This window comes from Terrapene carolina, unplaced genomic scaffold, assembly GCF_002925995.2.
Source record: "Terrapene carolina triunguis isolate 2854851 unplaced genomic scaffold, T_m_triunguis-2.0 Scaffold88, whole genome shotgun sequence".
In the NCBI taxonomy this organism is placed as follows: domain Eukaryota; kingdom Metazoa; phylum Chordata; order Testudines; family Emydidae; genus Terrapene; species Terrapene triunguis.
The window spans coordinates 740,296-762,498 of NW_020664439.1; the positions used below are offsets into that span (position 1 = coordinate 740,296).

Consider the following 22,203-nt stretch of genomic DNA (forward strand, 5'->3'; position numbering starts at 1 on the left):
GAGGTTATACTGTATTACAAAGATATATAAGGATATATACACAAAAGGATATTTGACTATGTCCTGGAACTTAAAGAGCAACCTGTCAAAATCCATCAAAAAATTATTTAGAGAAAACCTAAGGTGAACCATACAAATTATAGTTCATTGGTGAAATTCAGCAAAGCAGGCACAAGGCATATGTAACATACTTCATCAGCAAAGGACACTTAGAGGAGAGGGTGTTACTTTAGTACCCAATAGGACCTCAAAAAAACTCCACCAACTAGTACAACTGCAGGGAAGCACTGAACTGGTGTGCTTTCCAGCTGCCCTAGCAATCCCCTGCATAGAAGCTACCTATGCTGGTTTCTTAGTCACGCCTGCGCATAAGTGAAGATGCGCCACCTTGCCCCTCTTGTGCATTTTTAATCACCCGGGGCCTCTGACGACATTTTTAAAAATTCATATAAACACCTCCTTGGAGCCCTGGGGAACCGTCTAGCAAGGTATGAAACACTGCTTTTCAGTAATCCCCTATTATAAGCCTCATTTTCCAAGAGCCACATTCTTTACAATTGTACTTTTCCAGGAAAGTGAAAGCAGATGGAAATACACCTCTACCCCGATATAACGCGACCCGATATAACACAAATTCAGATATAACGCGGTAAAGCAGCGCTCCGGGTGGGCAGGGCTGAGCACTCCGGTGGATCAAAGCAAGTTCGATATAACGCGGTTTCACCTATAACGCGGTAAGATTTTTTGGCTCCAGAGGACAGCGATATATTGAGGTAGAGGTGTAATTACCCCATAAGCCAGTAGGGGTGGGAGAGGTGCTTTGCCTTAAAACAGCTAATTACTAGAAGGAGAGAAGACTTTACTAGGAAACTGCCCAACTCTGCAAGAACCAGTCAGCCCATGGTTAACACATTTGCATCATTCTAATCACATTCAAACTACAAGAGCTTTTTATTCTTCACTGATACAATTCTCGCTTTAATTTCTTTTGAATAATGCTTGCTTCTGTGTGCACGTGTATAAAAGCTACCCCATTGCTTTAAAATTAACTTACCTACTACAGCCTTTGCTTTACCTTCATGAAAAGACCACGCTAGAGCCAGGGCCTCAGTAAGACAGTCTTGTTTCAGAAGGTGATCCACTCTCTAAAATTAGATGTACAAGCAATACGGGACTCCTCAGAATTCCAGAACAGCAATCCTTTAAGCCACTGTTTCCCAACCGGTGGGTCGTGACCCCCAGGCAAGTGATGAAAGACAATTGTGTGGGTCTCCAGGCATTGAAAACTATTACAATCCCAAGCAAAGAAAATCTTGCTCCCCCACTTACCTTTCTAGGTCAAGTATTCGCGTCAGCCTCTCAAAACTACAAATACATTACAAAGGCTTATTATGGATACATTTTTTACTCTTGTAGTAAATGTAAGGAGGTAGGGGAAATGTTTTATTTCAAATAAGGGGTCGTCAACCTGGAAAAGGTTGAGAAACACAGATCCAGACATATAAGGCCAAGCATTTTAACAGAAATAATTTCAGAGATTTTGAATTTTAAACAATTGGGGTGAAATCCTGGCCCTATTTAAGACAATAAAAAAAGTTTTGCCCTGGACTTCAACAGGACCAAGATTTTATCCACTGTCATTTAAACCAGTGGTTCTCAATCAGAGGTATGGGTACCCCATGGGTTATGCAGAGGTCTTCCAGTGGGTACATCAACTTAGCTAGATATTTGCCTAGTTGTATAACAGGCTACATAAAAAGCACTAGTCAAGTCAGTGCAAACTAAAATTTCTCAGATGACTTGTTTATACTGCTCTATATACTATACATTGAAATGTAAGTACAATATTTATATTCCAATTATATGGTAAAAATGAGAAAATAAGCAATTTTTCAGTAATAGCATGCTGTGACACTTTTGTATTTTTATGTCTGATTTTGTAAGCAAGTAGTTTTTAAGTGTGGTGTAACTTGGAAATACACAAGACAAATCAGAATCCTGAAAGGGGTGCAGTAGTCTGGAAAGGTTTAAACCACCAGCAACTAGTCAGTCTGTATCTGACTTGGAGGTTTTCAGACCCCGCGTAAGCAGTGAATGCAGTGTGCTTCCACTTCCACATTTGGCCCACATCTCCTCAGTTTGGCGAAAGCAAGCAAGATAATTTGTCCCCGAGCTTCTGAGATGCAAGTGAACAGGAGGAGCAGTGCAGAATCTGAAGCCTGTGAGGAAGGCACAAAGATGGCTATGCATTGCCCAGTCTCTGGGCTACCAGGGGCTGCTCTAAGGGTAAGTATACACTACAGAGCTACATCAGCGCAGCTGCACCACTGTAGTGCATCTGGTGAAGACATGCTACGTTGACAGGAGAGAGCTCTCCTGTTGACATAATTATTCTACCTCGGTGAGAAGCGGAAGCTATGTCGGCGGGAGGGCATCTCCCGCCAACATAGCACCAGTGTAGACAGTGCTTAGGTCAGTGGTCCTCAAACTTTTGTGGTGGTGACCCCTTTCACACAGCAAGCCTCTGAGTGCAACCCCCCTTATAAATTAAAAACACTTTTTAAATATTTAACACTATTATAAATGCTGGAGGTGAAGCGGGGTTTCACCTGACATCTCGCGACCCCCTGAGGGGTCCTGACCCTCAGTTTGAGAACCCCTGGCTTAGGTCAATCTAACTTGCCTCAATCAGGGGGATGTCTTTTGCACACCCCTGAGTGGCTTAAGTTAGATCGATTTAAGCAGTAGGATAGGCCAGCCCTAATTTACAGCAGCCTTACCCAGACTGCGCCGCAACCCAGAGTTTGGATAGCACTCCCCCGGCACAACCCTTACACGGGAGGCTGTGAGAATGCAGTGTAAAGCTGTGTACACTGGCCCTACTCTGCACCTATACCAGGGAAACTCCTCTCCCCCACAGGCTGGTTGTGGTACCTTTAATGCCTTCTGTGCACCACTGGAGCAGTGTAATTAGGACCAGGAAGGGGGCCAGAATTGGCTCCAGAGATTTGTTTGAAGGGATGTCTCACAAGTCCTCCATAGCCCACCATTGCAGTGCAGCAAAAATAATTCCCCAGGCTTCCCTGGCAGATAGTTCCATTCACTAACCTGTCCTTATGCTTAGGGTAGAGCCCCAGGAGTAACTTCGAAGGTACTGAGGCCTCAGCACTCTGGGATGTGGGGATTTAAAAGAAGCCCATGCTGTTATGATTGGCTGGGGATTACTTTTCCTTTTACTATGCACTAAGTTCTCCTGATCTCTCTAACCTAAAACAAGCCTATGCTTTTATCACTGGCTGGTTCATAGATTCCAAGGCCAGAAGGAACCATTGTGATCATCTAGCCTCCTGTACAACACAGACTATAGAACTTCCCCAAAATAATGTCTAGAGCAGATCTTTTAGAAAAACTTCCAATCTTCATTTAAAAATTGTCAGTGATGGAGAATCCACCATGATCCTAGGTAAATTGTTTCAATGGTTAATTACCCTCAATGGTAATTGACTTATAGCTACAGAGGACTGTATAATTGTAAACTGAATATATACTGTACCTCTTTCAAGTCAGTGAAGGCGGAAGCATTTCAAGACATTAAAATATTTTTGCAAAGAAGATAAGGGAGAGAAAAAAATACAATTCCTATTCAGTTCCAGCATATGCTGGAAATTGCCCCATAGCATATTGTGGTAAAAAGCTATTCGTGGGACATAGCTGTATATGTAGCTATTATATAAGTTCTGAACACTGATTAGATTATACTTTAAAAATTCTATTAGTCCTGAAGTTCCTCTCCGCCATCAAGCTACTTTTAAACAATTCACACAGTTTATTAAAAAAACATACATGGCTCCTCTCTTGACTTACCTCTCTCCAGCTCCTTATCATCATCACATGAACAGACTGAAAAAAAGAAACAAAAACCATCAGGAAGGGAGATATTCCTTTACGGGCAGTTGTTCATGAGTAACAATCTATGGATTCGCACTGTAGTCTTATTGGAAAACCTGGGAGGTGAGTGGGTGCAAGCCCGCCCACTTCTAAAGGCCCCTCCCCCAGCCTAGCGGGAGGGACCACTGGACCTAGGGACCAAGTGATTACGGGGGACAACAAATGAGAAAAACAGGGACTGAGGTGAAGGTCATAGGTTCAAAACGAGGGTATGAGGGTCCCCGGATGGGGACACCGAGCAGAGAACCCCGGACAGCGTCCACTGCTCCTCAAAGATGTCGAGGGAGCCAGCGGACACTGCCCAGTGGAACTCTGCCCGGATGCATGAAACTAGGGAGGAACGGAAATAGGCCACACAATCGCAGAGCGCCCCCTTGTCCAGCATCCTTCTCCTGGTAGTGTAGATGGAGAGTTTGGCCAGGGCCAGAAGGAGGTTGAAGAGGAGGTCTTGCGACTTCGTGGGGCCACGGATGGGGTGTGCAAAAAGGAACAGGTGCAGGGAAAAGTGCAGCCAGAACCTCGACAAGAGGTTCTGGAGGAGCTGGAATCGGGGCTGCAACCTGGCACATTCAAGATAGGCATGCGCCAGGTTCTCCCTCACGCCGCAAAAGGGGCAGGCGTCGGGTACGGGTGTGAACCGCGCCAGGTACACGCCCGTGCTCACAGCTCCGTGAAGGAGCCGCCAACCGATGTCCCTGGCGGGCCATGGGACCAAGGTGGAATAAAGGCTAGCCCACTGGGGCTCCTCACCCTCTTTAGGTGGAAGATAGTCCCGCCATTTGGTGTCAGGGCGGGACGCAAGGGTGAGGAAATGCAGTGTGTGGAGCACGAGCATGTACAGTTGGCCTCTAGGCGCGGTTTGGAACTGGACCGGCTGTAGGGTGTGCAGCTGGCTCTGAGTGTGGGAACGGGGAGGCAGGGGGGCTCACGGAACAGTGGCCGAATAAAAATGTCTGGAGGGCCCGGGGTGAGCAGGGAGCGCCCTCTCGCAGGGCCCGCTGCAGGAAGACGAGAGAAATGGATGACAAGGCGGTTTCCACCTCCTGGAGTATGCACAGGGGGGTCGGAAGGGTGGAGAGCCCCATGCGCCGACCGAGCACGTGGGGATCCACCCAGTCCCCCCATCGTAGTCCAGGAGGTCTCCGATCCTGGTGGTTTCTGCCAGGACCAACCTCCGGCGCACTGAGGGAGACTCCGCCACCTGCACACGTAGATCGGGGTTGTGTAGCAGGGGCTCCACGAGGAGGTCCACCCCCTCAGTGGCCACAAAGGACCTGGTCGCCAAAAAGAGCTTCCAGGTCTGGAGGAGGTCCTGGTAGAAGACCGGCAGCTCTGAGAGGTCTCTCGGAAGACCCCTCGGGTGGAGAAAAAAGAGCTGCCGGTCATATTGGAGCTCTTGGAGGCGACAGAGGAAGGAGTGCGCCAACGTGCTCCACACCGGACTACCCGCACCATAAAGGAGTCTCTGCAGCGCCTGGAGGCGGAAGACATGGACCTGGCTGCGAAGGCAGACCAGGCCCTGTCCTCCCTCCTCCAGGGGAAGGCTCAAAACCCCTGCAGAGACCCAGGGCAGCCCCAGCCAGAAGAACCCCAGGGCCATCCTCTCCCGGGGAGAGACACTGGAGCAGTCCTGTCCATCTCCGCAGCCGCTCACCCACCCTGGCCTCCAAATCCTGCCAGTTCTCCGGCGGATAAGGATGCGTGCTGGATAGATAAACGCCAAGATAGAGCAGCGGACCCGCGCTCCAACGGATGGCTTGAAGGGCAGGTGGGTGGGAGCTCGCCTGCCACCCGTCCCCGACCACCAGGCCAGAGCTCTTGACCCAGTTGACCCGGGTGTGGAGGCGGCCGCTGAGTAAACGGTCTGGCAGGCCTCCACCTGCACCAGGTCGCCCAGGTCCTGGACTGCGAGGAGCATGTTGTCGGCGTATGCCGACAGGACCAGCCGCAGCTCCGGCTCCCGAAGCACCAAACCCGTCAACCTCCGGCGGAGGAGCCAGAGGAAGGGCTCGATTGCCAGAGTGTACAGCTGGCCCGGAAGGGGGCACCCCCGCCGTACTCCCCGCCCGAAGCTGACCAGCTTGGTCAGGGTCCAGTTGAGCCTGACCAGACACTCCGCCTCAGTGTACAGCACCTGGAGAAAGCCCACGAACTGGGGCCCGAAGCCGAACGCCCGCAGAGTGTCCAGGAGATACTCGTGGTCCATCCTGTCGAACGCCTTCTCCTGGTCCAGGGACAGGAGAGCGAACGACAGACCATCCCTATGCCCCAGCTCCAAGAGGTCCCGGACCAAATACAGGTTATTGAATATGGTCCGGCCCGGGACGGTGTAGGTCTGGTCGCGATGGACCACGTCAGCCAGCACGGACCCCAACCGCAGTGAGATGGCCTTCGCTACGACCTTATAGTCCGTGCTGAGGAGCGAGATGGGACGCCAATTTCGTAGGTCGCGGAGGTCCCCCTTCTTCAGCAATAAGGCGAGCACAGCCCACCTGCACGAGAGAGGGAGGACCCCGCTTTTCAAGGACTCGGCCCAGACGGTGACGAGGTCCGGGCCGAGGACGTCCCAGAACACGCAGTAGAACTCCACAGTCAGCCCGTCCATGCCCGGGGATTTGTTGGTGGGCATGAGACGGAGGGCTTCCAAAAGCTCGGCCAGAGAAAGAGGCAGCTCCAGCCGGTCTCGGTCGCCCGCGCTGACCGTGGGGAGTTCGGTCCAGAGCACCCTGCAGGCTTCGGCGTCGGTTGGGTCTGAGGAGAAAAGGCTGGCGTAAGAGGCCCTGGCCCTTCCACGCATCTCCTCCGGATCCGTGAGGGGGGGCGCCATCCTCCGCCAGGAGGCAGGTGGTGACATGCTTTTTAGCCCCCCTCTTTTTCTCCAGGGCATAGAAGAAGTGGGAGCCGTGATCCATCTCCCGAAGGAGACGGATGCGGGATTGAACGAAGGCACCCCAGGCCTGATGATCCTCCCGGTATGCTGCGCAGAGGGGTGGATCCTCGAGGCCGGAGGCTAGACGCCTCTCTAGCTCTAAGACATCCCACTCCAACTGCCCTATCACCACATCTCTCTGCCGGCTGGCGCCCCGGGAGTAGTCGCGGCAGAAGAGCCATGAGCACACCTTCCCCACATCCCACCACCGCCTTGCCAAGGGAAAGGCGCGCCGCTGCCCCCGCCAGAACTCCCAGAAGGATGCCACGAAGCCCACATCCTCCAGCAAGCTGTTGTTAAAATGTCAATAGGCCGGCCCCGGCCTCTTCGAACTGAGAGAGGCTGTCACGGTCACCAGGTGGTGATCCGAGAACGGGGCCAGCCGGATGCCGGAGGCGTGGGCCCAAGCCACATAGAAACGTGAGAAATAAATGCGGTCCAACCGGGAGTGGCGCGACCAATCGTCCTCCACCCGGACATAGGTGAAGATGGTGTCATTGTCCGGGTGGTGGTCGCGCCAGACATCCACCAGGGAGTGATGGTCCACGATCTCCCTGAGGACGCCCACGGCCGCCTGGGATTTCTCGACTCCTGAGCAGTCCCAGTCCTCGAGGGTGGTGTTAAAGTCCCCGCCCAGGACCAGGCACTTGTGAGGATCCAGGGTACCGAGAAAGGCCGACGCCTGCCGATAGTAAAGCAATCGGTCTGGGCCCGTGTTCAGGGCATAGACGTTGACCAGGTTTAATGTCAGCCCCTCCATACAGGCCCGGACGTGCAGCAGGCGACCCGGCACAACCTCGGCGACCTCCAGCACCTTGTAGCTCGGGGAGAACAGGGTGGCCACCCCCCTCCAGCCGCCAGCTAGCCTCGAAGGCTGGAGCCGTGTGGGTCTCCTGCAGGAAGAGGACAGAGTAGCCCCCTCCCGAAGGAAGGGGAGCACCTGGCTCCTGCGAAGACCCACCCTACAGACCCGGGTGTTTAATGTGCCAAAGATGACGGCTTTCATAGGGAAGGCTGGGGCGGATCCTCACGGGCAGGGTGATCGACAGCCTCCAGCAGGCCCCGCAACAACCCATGTTCGACTCCAAAGGTCAAGAGGGAGTCGCGGAACTTGCGGGCCCGCCGGTAGGCTGCGATGTCCTGCCTCCCGGTCCCTTTCCCCTCCCCCAAAAGGGCCCTCATGGCCCAGAGGACATGATGGAAGTCCCCCCAGCGCTGGAGGGCAAGCTGCACCTTGCCCTTTGAGCCACGGGTGTCCTTCAGGAAGCGGCGCAACTCATCCTTCAGCACGGAGGGGGACGCAGCAGCTGGTGGGGCCCCCGAGAGATCCTTGCGGCCTGCGGAGACGGGCAAACAAGGGGCCGAGCCCCGTCTCCATCCCCGGCAAGGAAGGGGGCGGCAGAGGGAATAGTGCAGCCCCCATAACGTGGGGAAGGGGAGACACGAAAACCGCCCCCTGAGGGTTGTCCATGGGTAGTGGGAATGAGACAACCTCGGGGGCGGCAATAGAATGGGAGGTGGAGGGGAGAGGAACAGGCGATGCTTCGGTGGCAGGGACAGGATCTGGAACAGGGGCAGGAGGAGGGGCGGGAACGGGATCAGGGGCAGGGACTGGAGCGGGTTTGGGAACTGGGGCAGGGGCAGGAGAGGTGACAGGGACAGGATCGGGGGCAGGGACTGGAATGGGAACGGGGACAGAGAAAGTTCCAGGGTCCTCTCGACCGGGACTCAGGGCAGGAGGGGGGCCTTTGCTGACGCCGGGCACAGGCGTCACTTCAAGTGTGTCGCCCGCAGCCACGGCGTCCAGCATGATGGAGTCGTCAGGGGGGCCCCCCTCTGGAGGGGAGGCTAACCGCTCCGTCCGGGTGGTAGAGGGTGCGCCCACAGGCTCAGGGCCCGGCCGCTCGGCATCAGCGGTCGCCCCGAGGGGCTCGGCGGCCTCACATGGGGTGGTATCCGGGCAAGGACAAGAGCGGGGGCTACAGCACAGGGTGAGGGGCAGGTGGGAGGAGGGGCCAGCGGGGCTAAACCGCTGCCCAAATCGAGGCCCACTGGCGGGGGGTCGTCCTCCCCCTGGGTAACCGGGGTCAGGCCCAGGGCCTCGATCTCCTCAAATATGGACGCACAATTTGCGGGCTCCGCACTTCTCCTGGAAGTGGAGGTGGAGGGCAGGTCAGCGGGGGCAGGGCCAGGGGGCAAGGGCGATTGTTTTGGGGCTCAGGGCGGCAAGGGCGGGACAGCGGGGGGAAGGGAAACCTCCCCCTGGGGTGGGCCCTCTCACTCGGACAGCAGGGGTTTCGGGGGTCCTGGATGCCCCTCCATGCCGGGCCAGGGGACAGTTCCTCCAGACGTGCCCAGTCGCCCGGCAGAGGAAGCACCGGGCCTCCCCCGTCGTATAATGAACCTGGTAATGGGCCCCCTGGTAGGGCACCAGGAAGGACCCCTCGAGCGCCACCCCGTCACGCGCCGCCGGCGGTAGTTGGATCTGGACCTGCCGGCGGAAAGACAGGACGTGACGGAGGGTGGGGTCCTTACAGCCCAGCGGGAGAGGGCTGACGACGGAAATGGGCTTTCCCAGGGTGGAGAGGGCAGGCAACAGGGCAGCGTTGGAAAGGAAGGGCGGGACGGAGGTTAACACCACCCGTACGTGCAGGTCCTCCAGGGGTTCCAAGGGAACAAACGCCCCCTACCGCCAGGCCCTTCTCCACCACCTCCTGCGCGGTGGCCTCCGACACCAGGAAGAATACGACCTTCCCATACAGTTTGGAGGCCGCCACGACGGCCGTGGGTCCCACCGCCCTCGCCAGTGCCCGCACATATGTTTCGACGTGGGGCAAGGAGGGCACTAGGAGGCAGCGGACGCCGGGCCTCCTGGTCATTAAGGGGAAGGAACCCCGGCCGCCAGGGATGGTACCGGAGGCAGCAGTTGGGGCGGATGGCACGGTGGCACGCAGAGGGGCGGGCGGCCACCTGGGCGTACGCTCTGGGGGCTTGAGATGGAACACCCCCAGAGCTGGTGGAAGGGACAGCAGGGGAAGGAGGGGCCGCGGCAGGTGTCGGGGCCGCAGTAGGGAGGGCAGCCCCGCCGGCGGGAGGTTTTGATTTCCGGGCGGGGCCTTTGCCCTTTTTATTCCCCTGGCCCTTTTTGCCAATGGAAGGGGCGGCCATGGCAGCGGCCGAGTCAGGGGTGGCCAAGAGGCCAGCCGCTGGGGCGGGCGGGGCGGTAACGAAGGGGACACCACAGGGTCAGCAGAGGCAGGGACAGGGGTGGGGGTTGAAGCAGGGATTGGGACAGGGGCAGGAGCAGGGTCCTCCTCCATGATGGCAAGAGGAGGCCCTAATATGGGGGTGAGGCGACGGGCAGCCGCTCCTCCCCGTTAGGCAACACGCAGGGGAGGAGGGTCCAGCGGGAGGGACAGGGAGGATAGGGAGAGGGAATGGGGCTAACCAATCCTCCCTGCTAGGCCGTCTATAGGGAAGGAGGGCGCCCCTGGGGTAGGAGGGCGGGGAAGGGAGGAAGAAACAGCCACTCCTCCCTGCTAGGCTGCAGGCAGGGGAGGAGGGTCCAGCAGTGGGGTACACAGGGGGGATGGGGGAGAGGGAACGGGGCTAACCACTCCTCCCTGCTAAGCTGTGTTCAGGGAAGGAGGGCACCAGTGGGTGGTGAACTGCAGGGGGGAGCGAGGGAGAGGGAAGAAGCAACCGCTCCTCTCTGCTAGGCTGCAGGCAGAGGAGGAGGGCACCAGCGATGGGGTACGCAGGGACAAAAGAAGGGGGCACAGGAACTGGGTAGGGATACAGGTTCCTCCGGCTGCACTGGGAAGGGGAGGGACTACAATATCAGTGGGGAGGCTGTGACTAGTGTGTGTGTGTGGGGCAACCGAAAGGGAGCACAAGCGCTTATGGAGGAGGCATGGGCGCACGGGTAAGGGGAACCGAACTAGGAGGGGGACACGGGAGGGCAGAGGAAAAAGAAAGGGGCCAGGCAAATCACAGGCAGGAACTACAAGGGGAAGCGCGGGGCGGGCAACCAAACCAAAGCCCAAAGTTTGGGGCAGGGCAGGTAAATACTGAAGGGCTAGGGCGGGGCAGGCAAACCAACAGAAACGAAAACCCCTAGAGGGTCAAAGCAGGTGGCAGGCGGGGAGGGGCAAACTAACCACAGGGGGGCCGGGGGGCACAGCAGGGAGGGGGCCCCACCAGCCAAATGCAGCTGGGGGGTAGGGTAAGTCCAAGGTGGGGAGGTACGTGTGCCCACGTGCGCTTGTGTAGCTCAGTCCTTGCTGCTCACTGCTGCAAACAGGCCCAGGTGGTGAAAGGGGGGGAACAAACAGCCCCGTCGAGGGGCGAAGAGCAGGTCCAGGTGGTATGCGGGGTGGTGGAGGGGGCGGCGGAGGGGGTGGTGGCAGGGGGAGGGCTTCACGCCTCTCCCCCACGCTCCCCTCAACAGCAACAGGAGTCACCACCACCCCAGGAGCAGAGATGTTAAGAGTCACCCAGTTTGTAAACAAACCCCCTTCACAATGTCCCTTGGTAGGAATCCTCCTCTTCTGTCTCCTCGACAGCGAGCAGCAGTCAGCCGGCCAGGCAGGAGGGACCATTAGGTGATGGTGGGGCCCATGCTTCTCCCTCCAGAGGCCGGGGGGGGGAGGGAGGCCAGCCAGGCCTCCCCCCCCCCAACTCAGCAGCAACAGCAGCGGTAGTCCAGGGAGGGAGACTCCAGCCAGCAGAAGCAACAGCAGCAGCCCAGGAAGGGAAGGAGAGAGCTCCAGCCAGCAGCAGCAGCCCAGAGTAGCCAGAGAGGGAGGGGTCCAGCCAGCAGGGCAGCCCAAGAGGACTGACCAGTCCCTGTAGTGGGGTGGCTGCCTCACTCCTGCAGAACTGGGGTTGAAAGCAGCCCTGGAGAGGGCTGTGGCTGGGAAAAGGAGTGAAAGCAGCCAAGCTACGCTGATTGGGGAAGCAGCCACAGCTGTGGCCAGGTCAATTAGGGCCCAGCTGGCCCTGATAAGAGGGCTGGGGGCCAGGAGCTGAGGAGTCTCTAGCTGTGGAGAAAGAAGGATCTTACTGCCTGGGAGCTCAGGGTACCGGGAGTAGAGCAGGAGTGGGGAAAGGCAAGAGGAGCTGGGGAACTCTAGCCTGGCAACTCCCCAGGCTGAGGCCTTGGTAAAGGCCTATGCAGGTACTGGGGCTGGGAGGTGCAGCCCAGAAATAGGCAGAGGCAGCTGGTCCAACCTCCTTGCCAATGATGAGTGGCCATGACAGACTGCAGTTGCCCCAGTGAGTGGGGGCTAGATGATGACTGGCAGTAGCCACTGGAGCAAGGTGGGTGAGAGGATTGGGGGTTCCCCTGGGAGGGGAGACCCAGAGCAGGGGTACTGCAGGGGCAGAACCCCGAGGTAAAGGGCACCAGGGTCCTAAGGCAGGTGAGTCATCGGCCAGCAGAGGGCACTCCGGAGGCTGAAGAGCTAATTCCCAAGGTGGCCAGCGGGAGGTGCCGCACCCGTGAGTCTCAACCTCACTACACCCACACATACATTATAGTGTCCCAGTGATACAAAGAGGCTGCAATTACTCTTCAGAGACTGGACACCACTCCAAACAGGAGAATTTCCTACCAGCTATTATATAGCAAGTTTATAGTTCCCAAAATGTTCCTACAAGACTCTGCTTAAGACTGACCTATATTTGAGAGAATGGAGGACACCAAGCACAAGGATGTATCTTATTGTTCCATATGTTGGGATTCGGCCTCTCTCACTTTTCACTGGTTCCATTCACTCTAGTGCTTCTTGTAAAGGAGGGACTTGTTAATTTCTGTACATTTCATTTGACATTTTACCCACTATACATTTATTCTGAAGTAGCACTCAGCAGGGACTGTAATCCCAGCTGCTACTTCAGCACATGCCTGGGCTAAGACCGGACTGGATTCAGGAAACTTAAAACAAACAACACTAGAGTTACTGCCTACAAAACCTCCCCATTTTACAGCCCCATGTCCTAAAGCTTCATCAGAGGTAAGACTGCAGCACTTAGGACCTCACAGCTCCACTGAAATCTTTCAGCAATCTCCCTTGCAGAACATTTCTTTCACTAGATACAAATACTCATTTGGATCACTAAAGCCACGTTATTCTTGAAAGTGCATTACATTTCCTGAGAGCTGTCTGCATTTACCTTTGTGCCAAGATAGAAGATCTGACCACCACAGCTGCTGATGGACTGGTAACAGGCTTTCTCCCCAACCAGGGCCTGGGAAAAATATAACATTTACTCCAGCACAAGCTGCTTTTATTTTTATTTTCAGTGAACATAAATGACATGTGGCTGTAACTAAACCCTGGAGACATTTAGCAATGAAGAAATAAAACAAGATTTGGGGAGGAGACAGCAGTTTGCCCAGTCATGCTGTACACATGAAGTGGAGCTGGAGACCTAGCCACCCAATCCCTTTCACAGATGCTAACTCATACTTCACTGGAAAAGTCATTCAGTGCAGGGAACACTGTCTCACACATGTGTTAGTGATGACAATTACTGTGTTCACAAGACACCACCAGGAAGCTAAAAGAAAGAAAAATCTCATGAGAAATGGCAATTCAGAGTAACTCAGTCTTCTTATTTCACAATATAAGGCATTTCTGCTCAGGTTTATCTAGTTAAGGCCAGAGAGAGAAAGGGAAAAAAAAGATAAAACATAGAAGGATGAAATCTTCAATAGGAGAGTGCCTTGAGCATCAGCCAGGATGTTGGTTAAATATGGACTCCAAGGAAAGAATATCCCCTACCAAATTACCATCCTCACTTCCTCCATCCCCTGGGTTTTTCTAGACATATCCCGATCTGGCACAACCCTGCTTAGCATATGAGACCTGCTGAGATTATAGCCAAAGATGATATGACTGCAGTCTTTGCATAACAGCAGCTGGAAAAAAACCTCTGGTAATTTACCATAGCAAAACTGGTTGAGTGTTGCCTCTGCAAAGGTTAATGGTGATCAGAGTCTCAACACAAATATCATTAACAAGGGGGAAGGAATGCAAGCCAAAATAGGGAAAACAGGTTAAAGAATATTTAATTTAGTTAGATGTATTCAAGTCAGCAGAGCTTGATGAAATTCATCCTAGTGTACTTAAGTAACTAGCTGAAGTAATCCTGGAACTGTTAGCAAATATCTTTGAGAACTCATGGAGGATGGGTGAGGTCCCAGAAGACGGGAGAAGGGCAAACATAGTACCTTTCTTTCAAAAGGAGAACAAAGAGGACCTGGGGAATTAAAGACTAGTCAGCCTAACTTTGATACTTAGAAAGATATCGGAACAAATTATTAAACAATCAATTTGTAAGCACCTAGAGATAAGGAATAGCCAGCATAGATTTGTCAAGAACAAATCATGACAAACCAACCTAATTTCCTTCCTCCTCCTACTGGCCTAGTGGAGAAGGAAGAAGCAGTAGTGAGAGAGATCAAGATATTTCACATCAATCCCACAAGACATTCTCATAAGCAAGCTAGGGAAATGTGGTCTAGATTAAATTACTATAAGGTGGGTGCACAACTGGTTGAAAGACAGTACTCCAAAAGTAGTTATCAATGGTTTGCTTTCAAACTGGGGGGGCCTTATCTAGCGAGGTCCTGCAGGGGTCAGTCCTATTCAGTATTTTCATTAATGACTTGGATAATGGAATGGAAAATATGCTTATAAAGTTTGCAGATAAAACCAAGCTGGGAGGGGTTGCAAGCAATTTGTAGGATAGAACCAGAGTTCAAAATGACCTTGACAAACTTGAGAATTGGTCTGAATTCAACAAGATCAAATTCAATAAAGACAAGTGCAAAATACTTCACTTAGGAAGGAAAAAAAAAATCAAATGCGCAACTACAAAATGGGAAATAACTGGTTAGGTGATCATACTGCTGAAAAGGATCTGGGGTTTCTAGTGGATCACAAATTGAACACGAGTCAACAATGTGATGCAGCTGCAAAAAAGGCTAGTATTCAGGGGTGTATTAATAGGACTGTCGTATGTAAGACATGGGAGATAATTGTTCTGCTCTACTTGGCATTGGTGAGGCCTCAATTGGAGCACTGTGTTCAATTCTGGCTGCCACACTTTAGGGAAGATTTGTATAAATTGGAGAGTCCAGAGGACAGCAACAAAAATGATTAAAGGGTTAGAAAATACGACCTATGAGGAAAGGTTAAAAAACTGGGCATGTTTAGTCTTCAGAAAAGATGACTGAGGGGAGGACCTGATAATAGTCTTCAAATATGTTAAGGGCCATTACAAAGAGGACTGTGATCAATGTCCACTGAATGTAGGACAAGTAGTAATGGGCTTAATCAGCAGCAAGAGATTTAGATTAGATAGTCGGAGAAAAAAAAATCTAACTAAAGTTAGTTAAGCTCTGGAACAGGCTTCAAGGGAGATTGCAGAATCCCCAACATTGAAGGTTTTTAAAACAGATCAGAAACACTTGTCAAGGATGGTCTAGGTTTAGTTGGTCCTTCCTCAGCACAGGGGGCTGAACTTAATGCCTTCTGAAGGTCTCTTCCAACCCTACATTTCTGAGTCTATATTCCCACTTCTGGGATGCGACCCACCCCAGCACCACTGAGCTTCAGCAGCTTTCTGGAAAACAGCATCCAATGAGACCATACAAGAACCCTCTTGCAGCACTCTGTATTGGGACCTGTCGTTATAAGAGGCCAGGGGGCCCCAATAACTTCAGTTTCTTCCACTCCGTTTTAGGAGAGGAACGCTGAGGAAAAGGGAAAAGTGTGGCCTTTGCATAATCACTCTACCTGCCCAATCTCAAAGAACCAGCTGCTACAGTCACCATTATATTTTTTCTTTGAAGAGGGTTCTGAAGCTCAGTGGGATGATGGTGCATCCTGTAAGTGTGAATGTGAAGAGGCAACACTTCAAGAATTATCAGTTCTCGCTAAACTAACAAACAAGCTTTTTAAAAAGGCTCTTTAAAGACAACATTTTAGGCAGTCCCAAACTTCCCTGTTTAAAAAAAGCAAATTTCAAAGACTTATCAAATCGACAAGTAAAATACTAGCAGGCTACAACGTTCATAGGTCTTTACCAATGCTTGGCTGACATTGCCTCCTGTGGCCAGTGATTTGAAGTGACTGCTGTTATATACTAGCTGCACCTCCGAAATCTCTATGGTCTCCAGCTCCTCTTGTGTCTGGCGATCTATCACGTGCAGCTTCTCCACACTGTCCAGAAGCACTACTGTGCGTGAGTTTATCCACTGGAAAAAAGGCATATGTCAAACTTCAGCAACATTTAATACATAACTATCAGGACACATAGCACAATATACTACAAGAACACCCTAGAGCACTAATATCTTAAGCTAGTGGTAGCTGGCAGCATACAGAAGTTATTATTCTGGGTATTTGGGGTAAGGCTGAAGTTTAGAATCCAACTGTTTTACAGGGCAAAAGTGTAGCTACAAGGAAGGTGACAACCAGAAAAAACTTTCTTTGGAGCACCCAGTTATGACAAACTTCCTCAGGGAGTTTAATTTCTTATACTGTATGTATTTAGTCAAAAGAAAATCCACCACAATTTTTGCTCTTACAGCAGAATATATACCTGGCACATCTATATTGCCTTCCTCCCTGAAATCCAAGCACTTTACAAGTATAAAATGGTTACTCACTTTCTCGTAACTCTTGTTCTTCAAGATGTGTTGCTCATATTCATTCCAATTAGGTGTGCGCGCACGCCGCGTGTAAAGTTGACAACGTTTTTCCCCTAGCAGCACCCGTCAGTTCAGCTATGAAGCCCCCTGGAGTGGCGCCTCTATGGTGATCAATATATGACCCTGCCGACCCATCAACTGCTCAGTTCCTTCTTGCCAGTTAACTCCGACAGAGGGAAAGGTGGGCGGGTTTGGAATGGATATGAACACCACAGCTCGAAGAACAGTTACGAGAAAGTGAGTAACCATTTTTCTTCAAGTGATTGCTCATATCGAATCCAATTAGGTGACTCCCAAGCCTTACCTAGGCGGTGGGGTCAGAGTTATGGAATTGCTGATTGGAGTACTGCTCTGCCAGAAGCTGCATCATCTCTGGCATGCTGGCGTAATGAGAGGTGAACGTATGCACCAAGGACCAAGTTGCTGCCCTGCAGATTTCTTGGATTGGGACCTGGGCTAGGAACACTGCCGAAAAGGCCTGTGCCCTTGTGGAGTGTGCTGTAAGTGCCGGGGCTGGTATCTTGCCAGCTCGTAGCACGTACAGATGCAGGACATGATCCACGAAGATATTCTTTGAGATGAGACCGGGAGCCCATTCATACGGTCTGCCACAGCTACGAACAACTGGTTCGACTTCCTGAACTGCGTAATACGCTCAATGTAGAAGGCTAGTGCTCGCCGAACATGCAGAGTGTGCACCCTCTGCTCGCAGCTACTGGCATGAGGCTTAGGATAAAAAACACGCAGGAATCTGTCTTGGCTAGTATGGAAATGTGACACAACCTTAGGAAGAAAGGCCGCGTGAGGTCTGAGTTGCACCTTATTCTTGTGGAAAACCATATAAGGTAGGTCAGAGGTAAGGGCCTTTAACTCAGACACCCTCCTTGCTGATGTAATGGCGACCAGGAAGGCTACCTTCCACAACAGATAGAGAAGGGAGCAAGTCACCAGTGGTTCAAATGGGAGTCCCATTAGTTTGAAGAGGATCAAGTTAAAGGTCCCACACAGGAACAGGCTGTCTAATCTGGGGATGTAGCCGTTCCAGACCCTTGAGGAACCGGCCAACCATGGGGCTGGCAAAAATGGAGCGTTCAGATGCTCCCGGGTGGAAAGCCGAGATAGCAGCAAGATGTAGTTTTATGGATGATGCTGCCAGGCCTTGCTGTTTCAGGTGCAGAAGGTACTCTAGGATGAAAGGTATAGACGCCTGAAGTGGGGGTGTATGAAGCTGGTTACACCAGCAAATAAACCTTTTCCACTTTGCCAGTTGTGGCCCTAGTGGGGTTCTTCCTGTGCTGAGTAAGACCTCCCTTACCTGTTCCGAGAACAGAAGCCCCTTGGGGTTCAGCCATGAAGCTTCCAGGCCATGAGGTGGAGGGACTGGAGGTCGGGATGAAGACAACAACCGTGGTCCTGAGTGATCAGGTTGGGGAGGAGTGGCAACACGATCGGGGCATCCACCAATAGCTCTAGGAGCGTGGTGTACCAGTGTTGTCACCAGAATTATCTCCACCCCGTCCCTGCGGACCTTGAATAGGACCTTGTGCACAAGAGGGATCGGGGGAAAGGCATAGAGCAGGCAGCTTCCCCAGGGTAGCAGGAATGCATCCGTGATTGAGCCTGGACTGCGTTTCTGGAAGGAGCAGAACACTGGGAACTTTCTGATGCTCCAGGTGGCAAACAGGTCGACCTGGGGAAACCCCCACCTTTGGAAGATGGAGTGTATGACATCCAGACGGATGGACCACTCGTGATTGGGGAAGGATCTGCTGAGGCCGTCCGCCAGTGTGTTCTGAACCCCGTGTAGAAAGGATGCTTCTAGGTGAATGGAGTGGGTTATGCAGAACTCCCATAGCCGGAGGGCTTCCCGACATAGGGGAGAGGAACGGGCTCCACCCTGCTTGTTGATATAAAACATGGCCGTGGTGTTGTCCATTAGAACTGCCATGCACTGGCGTTGTAGTTGGGCTGAAAGGTTTGGCAGGCTAGTCGCGCCACCCTCAGCTCCTTGATATTGACATGGAGAGAGCTCATCCTGCGACCACAGGCCCTGCGTTTGGAGGTCTCCCAAATATGCCCCCCATCCCAGAGGTGAAGCGTCCGTTACCAGGGACAAGGAGGACTAGGGGCTGTTGAAAGGGACTTCTTCATACTCTGTCCAAGGGTCGAGCCACCATTGGAGGGACTCGAGTACTTTCTCTGGCACTGTGACCACTGAATTCAGGCTGTAGCGCCCCGGGTGATACGCCAAAGCGAGCCATGCCTGGAGTGGCCTGAGCCTCAGTCTGGCATGCCGGATCACGTAAGTGCAGGCTGCCATGTGGCCAAGGAGACTCAGACATCCCCTTGCTGTAGTGGTCAGGTACTGTCTGAGGCCTTAAATAATTTCTGTCATGGCTTGGAATCAGGACTCTGGCAAAAGTCCTCTTGCCTGAACAGAGTCCAACACTGCCCCGATGAACTCTATTCTTTGGGTTGGTGACAAGATTGACTTGTTCATGACTTGTTCATGTTGAGGAGACCCAGCTGACTAATTGGAATTGAGACTCCAACTGCTCCCTAGTGTGCCCCCTGAGCAGCCAGTCATCAAGGAAGGCTACTACGACCGACATGCAGTTGGTGAACACTTGGGGGGTTCTGTTGACAGGCTGAAGGGAAGGACCATGAACTGATAATGTTTGTGGTTGACCACAAACCGTAAGAATCATCTGTGTGCAGGCCAAATAGCTATGTGAAAGTACACGTCTGTCATGTTGAGGGCAGCATACCAGTCTCCCAGATCCAGAGAAGAGATAAATTGTACTCAGGGAGACCATGCAGAACTTGAACTTTGCCATGAACTTGTTGAGTCCTCGCAGGTCTAGAATGGGTATGAGACCCCCTTGGCCTTGGGGATTAGGAAGTATCGGGAATAGAATCCCTTGCCCCTGAGTTCCTAAGGAACCTCCTCCACTGCTCCTATGGTGAGGAGCGCCTGCACATCCTGGATAAGGAGTTGCTCGTGAGAAGGGTCCCTGAAGAGGGATGGGAAAGGGCGGGTGGGAGGGAGGGCAGGAACAGAACTGGAGAGAATATCCCATTTCCTCCATACCGAGGACCCAATGGTCCGAAGTTATTTGGGACCAAGCACGGTAGAAGTGGGACAGACAACTCACGAAAGAAGGGGAAGGATACGGAATCGTGGCTGGTGCACCATCCTCAGGCGCACCTTCAAAAGGCCTGCTTGGAGCCCGAAGATGGTTTGGTCAGGCCCTGGCCCTGCCCAGGCAGGGAGTGGGAAGGCTTGCGTCTGCCATTCCTGCCCCTTCTCCTATAGAAGTCCTCCTTTGGCTGAGAAGGATAGGAGCGTTGTTGCTGTTGCTTAAAATGTTTATGTTGGGTTGCCGGGGTGTGCATACCCAAGGATTTCATAGTAGCCTGGGAGTCTGTTAGGCTATGCGACCTGGAGTCCATCTGTTCCACACACAGGCCTGCCCCAGCAAAAGGCAGGTCCTGCATGATCTGTTGAACCTCGGGCGGAAGCCACAAGGACTGCAGCCATGAGCTACGCCTCATGGAGATTCCAGAGGACAAGGTACGTGCTGCCAAGTCCGCAGCATCCAGTGATGCCTGTAAAGAGGTCCATGCCACTGCCTTGCCCTCCTCAACGATAGCTTCAAACTCCTCCCTGGACTCTGCTGGCACCAGCTCCTTAAATTTCAGCATCATGTTTCAGGAGTTGAAGCTGCTGGTTGGCAATCCTGAGTTGCAAGCCCCCCATGGAGTACACATTGCGCCCGAACAAATCAAGGGCCTTGATGCCCTTTGACTTGCAGAGGCAGCTACAGCAAGCCCAGCACCCTGCTCGTTTACTATACCAATGAACAGGGCTGTGGGTGTGTAAAGAGGTATTCGTACTCCTTAGAGGGGACGAAATACTTTCTCTCTACACCCTTCACAGTGGGAGGGATGGAGGCTAGGGTCTGCCAAATGGTCTTTGTGTTGGCCTAGATAGTTTTGATAAGGGGTAGAGCCACTATCGATGGGCCTTCCATGGCCAAGATGTCGACCATAGGGTCCTTTGACTCCACCACCTCCTTGGCCTGCAGACACATAACCGTGCCACCCTGCGTAGGAGGTCCTGATGGGCACAGCTGTCTATGGGGTGGCAGCCCCAAGGCAGAAGTGCCCGCAATCGCCTCGTCCAGGGAGGCCGAGGAGGCTAATGGGGGAACAGGGTCCTCCTGACCCTCTTGGTCCCCAGGGGCCTCCTGCCCTGCCTATTTCAGGGCCAACCACCCCCGGATCTAGCTTGGGAACGGGGATCGGTTCCAGGGGCGGTAGTGCGGCCAGTACCTCCTCAGCACCCCTGGGGTGGGGCGACTGGCCGATGCCTCCGGCACCGTTGGTTCGGACACCGCCGAACAGGAACCCTTGGATTGGGTGCCCTGGGCTTGGTGGTACACCTACAGGGACCAAAATGGCCACTGTGCAGGCCATGGCCCTGCATCCACATCAGGCCTTCCATAGGCTGACCTGTGCCGGTCCTGCTCAGAGTATCTAGACCCCTCCTCCGAGTCAGAAGACTGGGACCAGGATGGCGGTGCTGAGCGCGGCTGGGCTGGGGAGCGGTGCCGCAACTGGGATCTGCGCGGGGACGCGGACCGGTGTCAAGACGACCAGTGCCAGGAGTGGGACACAATGTGTGGTGGGGATCGGCACCGGGATCCCGAGCGGTATCTTGCCTCTGCTGGCGGTGCTGAAGGACGAAGCATCGCGGGTTTGCCTCGAGACATTGCCACACATTGTGGCACCAGAGGCTTGGCTCGGACAGGGGACCATGGCGCTGTCATGGCGATCAAGTCCCTCACAACCTCAAAGGTGTCCGGGGTGGACGGCAGTTCCACCTCCTCAATCACCTGCCTCAGGAAGTCCAATGGCACTGGACTCGGCCATCCCCCTTGCGGGGCCGAAGTAGACGGTGCCAGGCTCCAAAGTTTTTGGCACTGGGTGCTCCTCCCTGGGACGCACCCCATTTGCCGGCTCCAAAGGGGTGGGTCCCGGAGTCGGAGATCCACTCCTCCCCTGCTTCCGGTGCCGCTTCTGCACTGGGGAATGGGACCGGTGGCTAGGCCATTCCCACTGGTTTTGGCACTGGGGAGCAGCGGTGCCACGGGTCTCTTCCAGAATCCTTCCATGGTGCCACTTCTGCCGCTGTCGCCGGGGCATTGCGCACCGATGAGCTCGGTGCTGGGTCTTGCCGCACCAGTGCAGGTTGTGGTCTGAGTGCTGCCTACATAAGGAGGTGCTTGAGGCAAAAGTCCTGCTCCTTTTTTGTTCTGAGGTGAAACCCTTTACAAATCCTGCAGTTGTCAGCCTGGTGTGCTTCCCCCAGACATTTTAAACAAGCGTCATGGGGGTTGCCTGTTGGCATGGACTCGTCGCAGGACTTGCAGGGTTTGAACCCCTGGGACTTAGGCATACCCCAAGTCCCCAAGGAGAGAAAGCGGTCGGGTTGGAGGGGAAACGCCCACTCCCAACAGCTATCTGTTGTAACTACAGTAAACTACTTAAACTAAACTCAACTAGGCTAGAGAATTCTAAAGCTATACTAAACTGAAAA

The 22,203-nt window shown here is 53.4% G+C and overlaps 1 protein-coding gene across 1 annotated transcript in view; it reads right to left on the bottom strand.

Annotated features, from left to right (window-relative positions):
- Positions 1-22,203, bottom strand: part of VPS8 (VPS8 subunit of CORVET complex) — a 264,409-nt gene that overhangs the window by 185,731 nt on the left and 56,475 nt on the right. Inside the window, exons 15-18 of the mRNA XM_029911106.1 lie at positions 15,975-16,145; positions 13,055-13,129; positions 3,865-3,900; positions 1,055-1,145 (exon numbers count right to left, since the gene is read on the bottom strand). Of these exons, the coding sequence (XP_029766966.1) occupies positions 1,055-1,145; positions 3,865-3,900; positions 13,055-13,129; positions 15,975-16,145 (373 nt within the window). The remainder of the gene's footprint in view (positions 1-1,054; positions 1,146-3,864; positions 3,901-13,054; positions 13,130-15,974; positions 16,146-22,203) is intronic.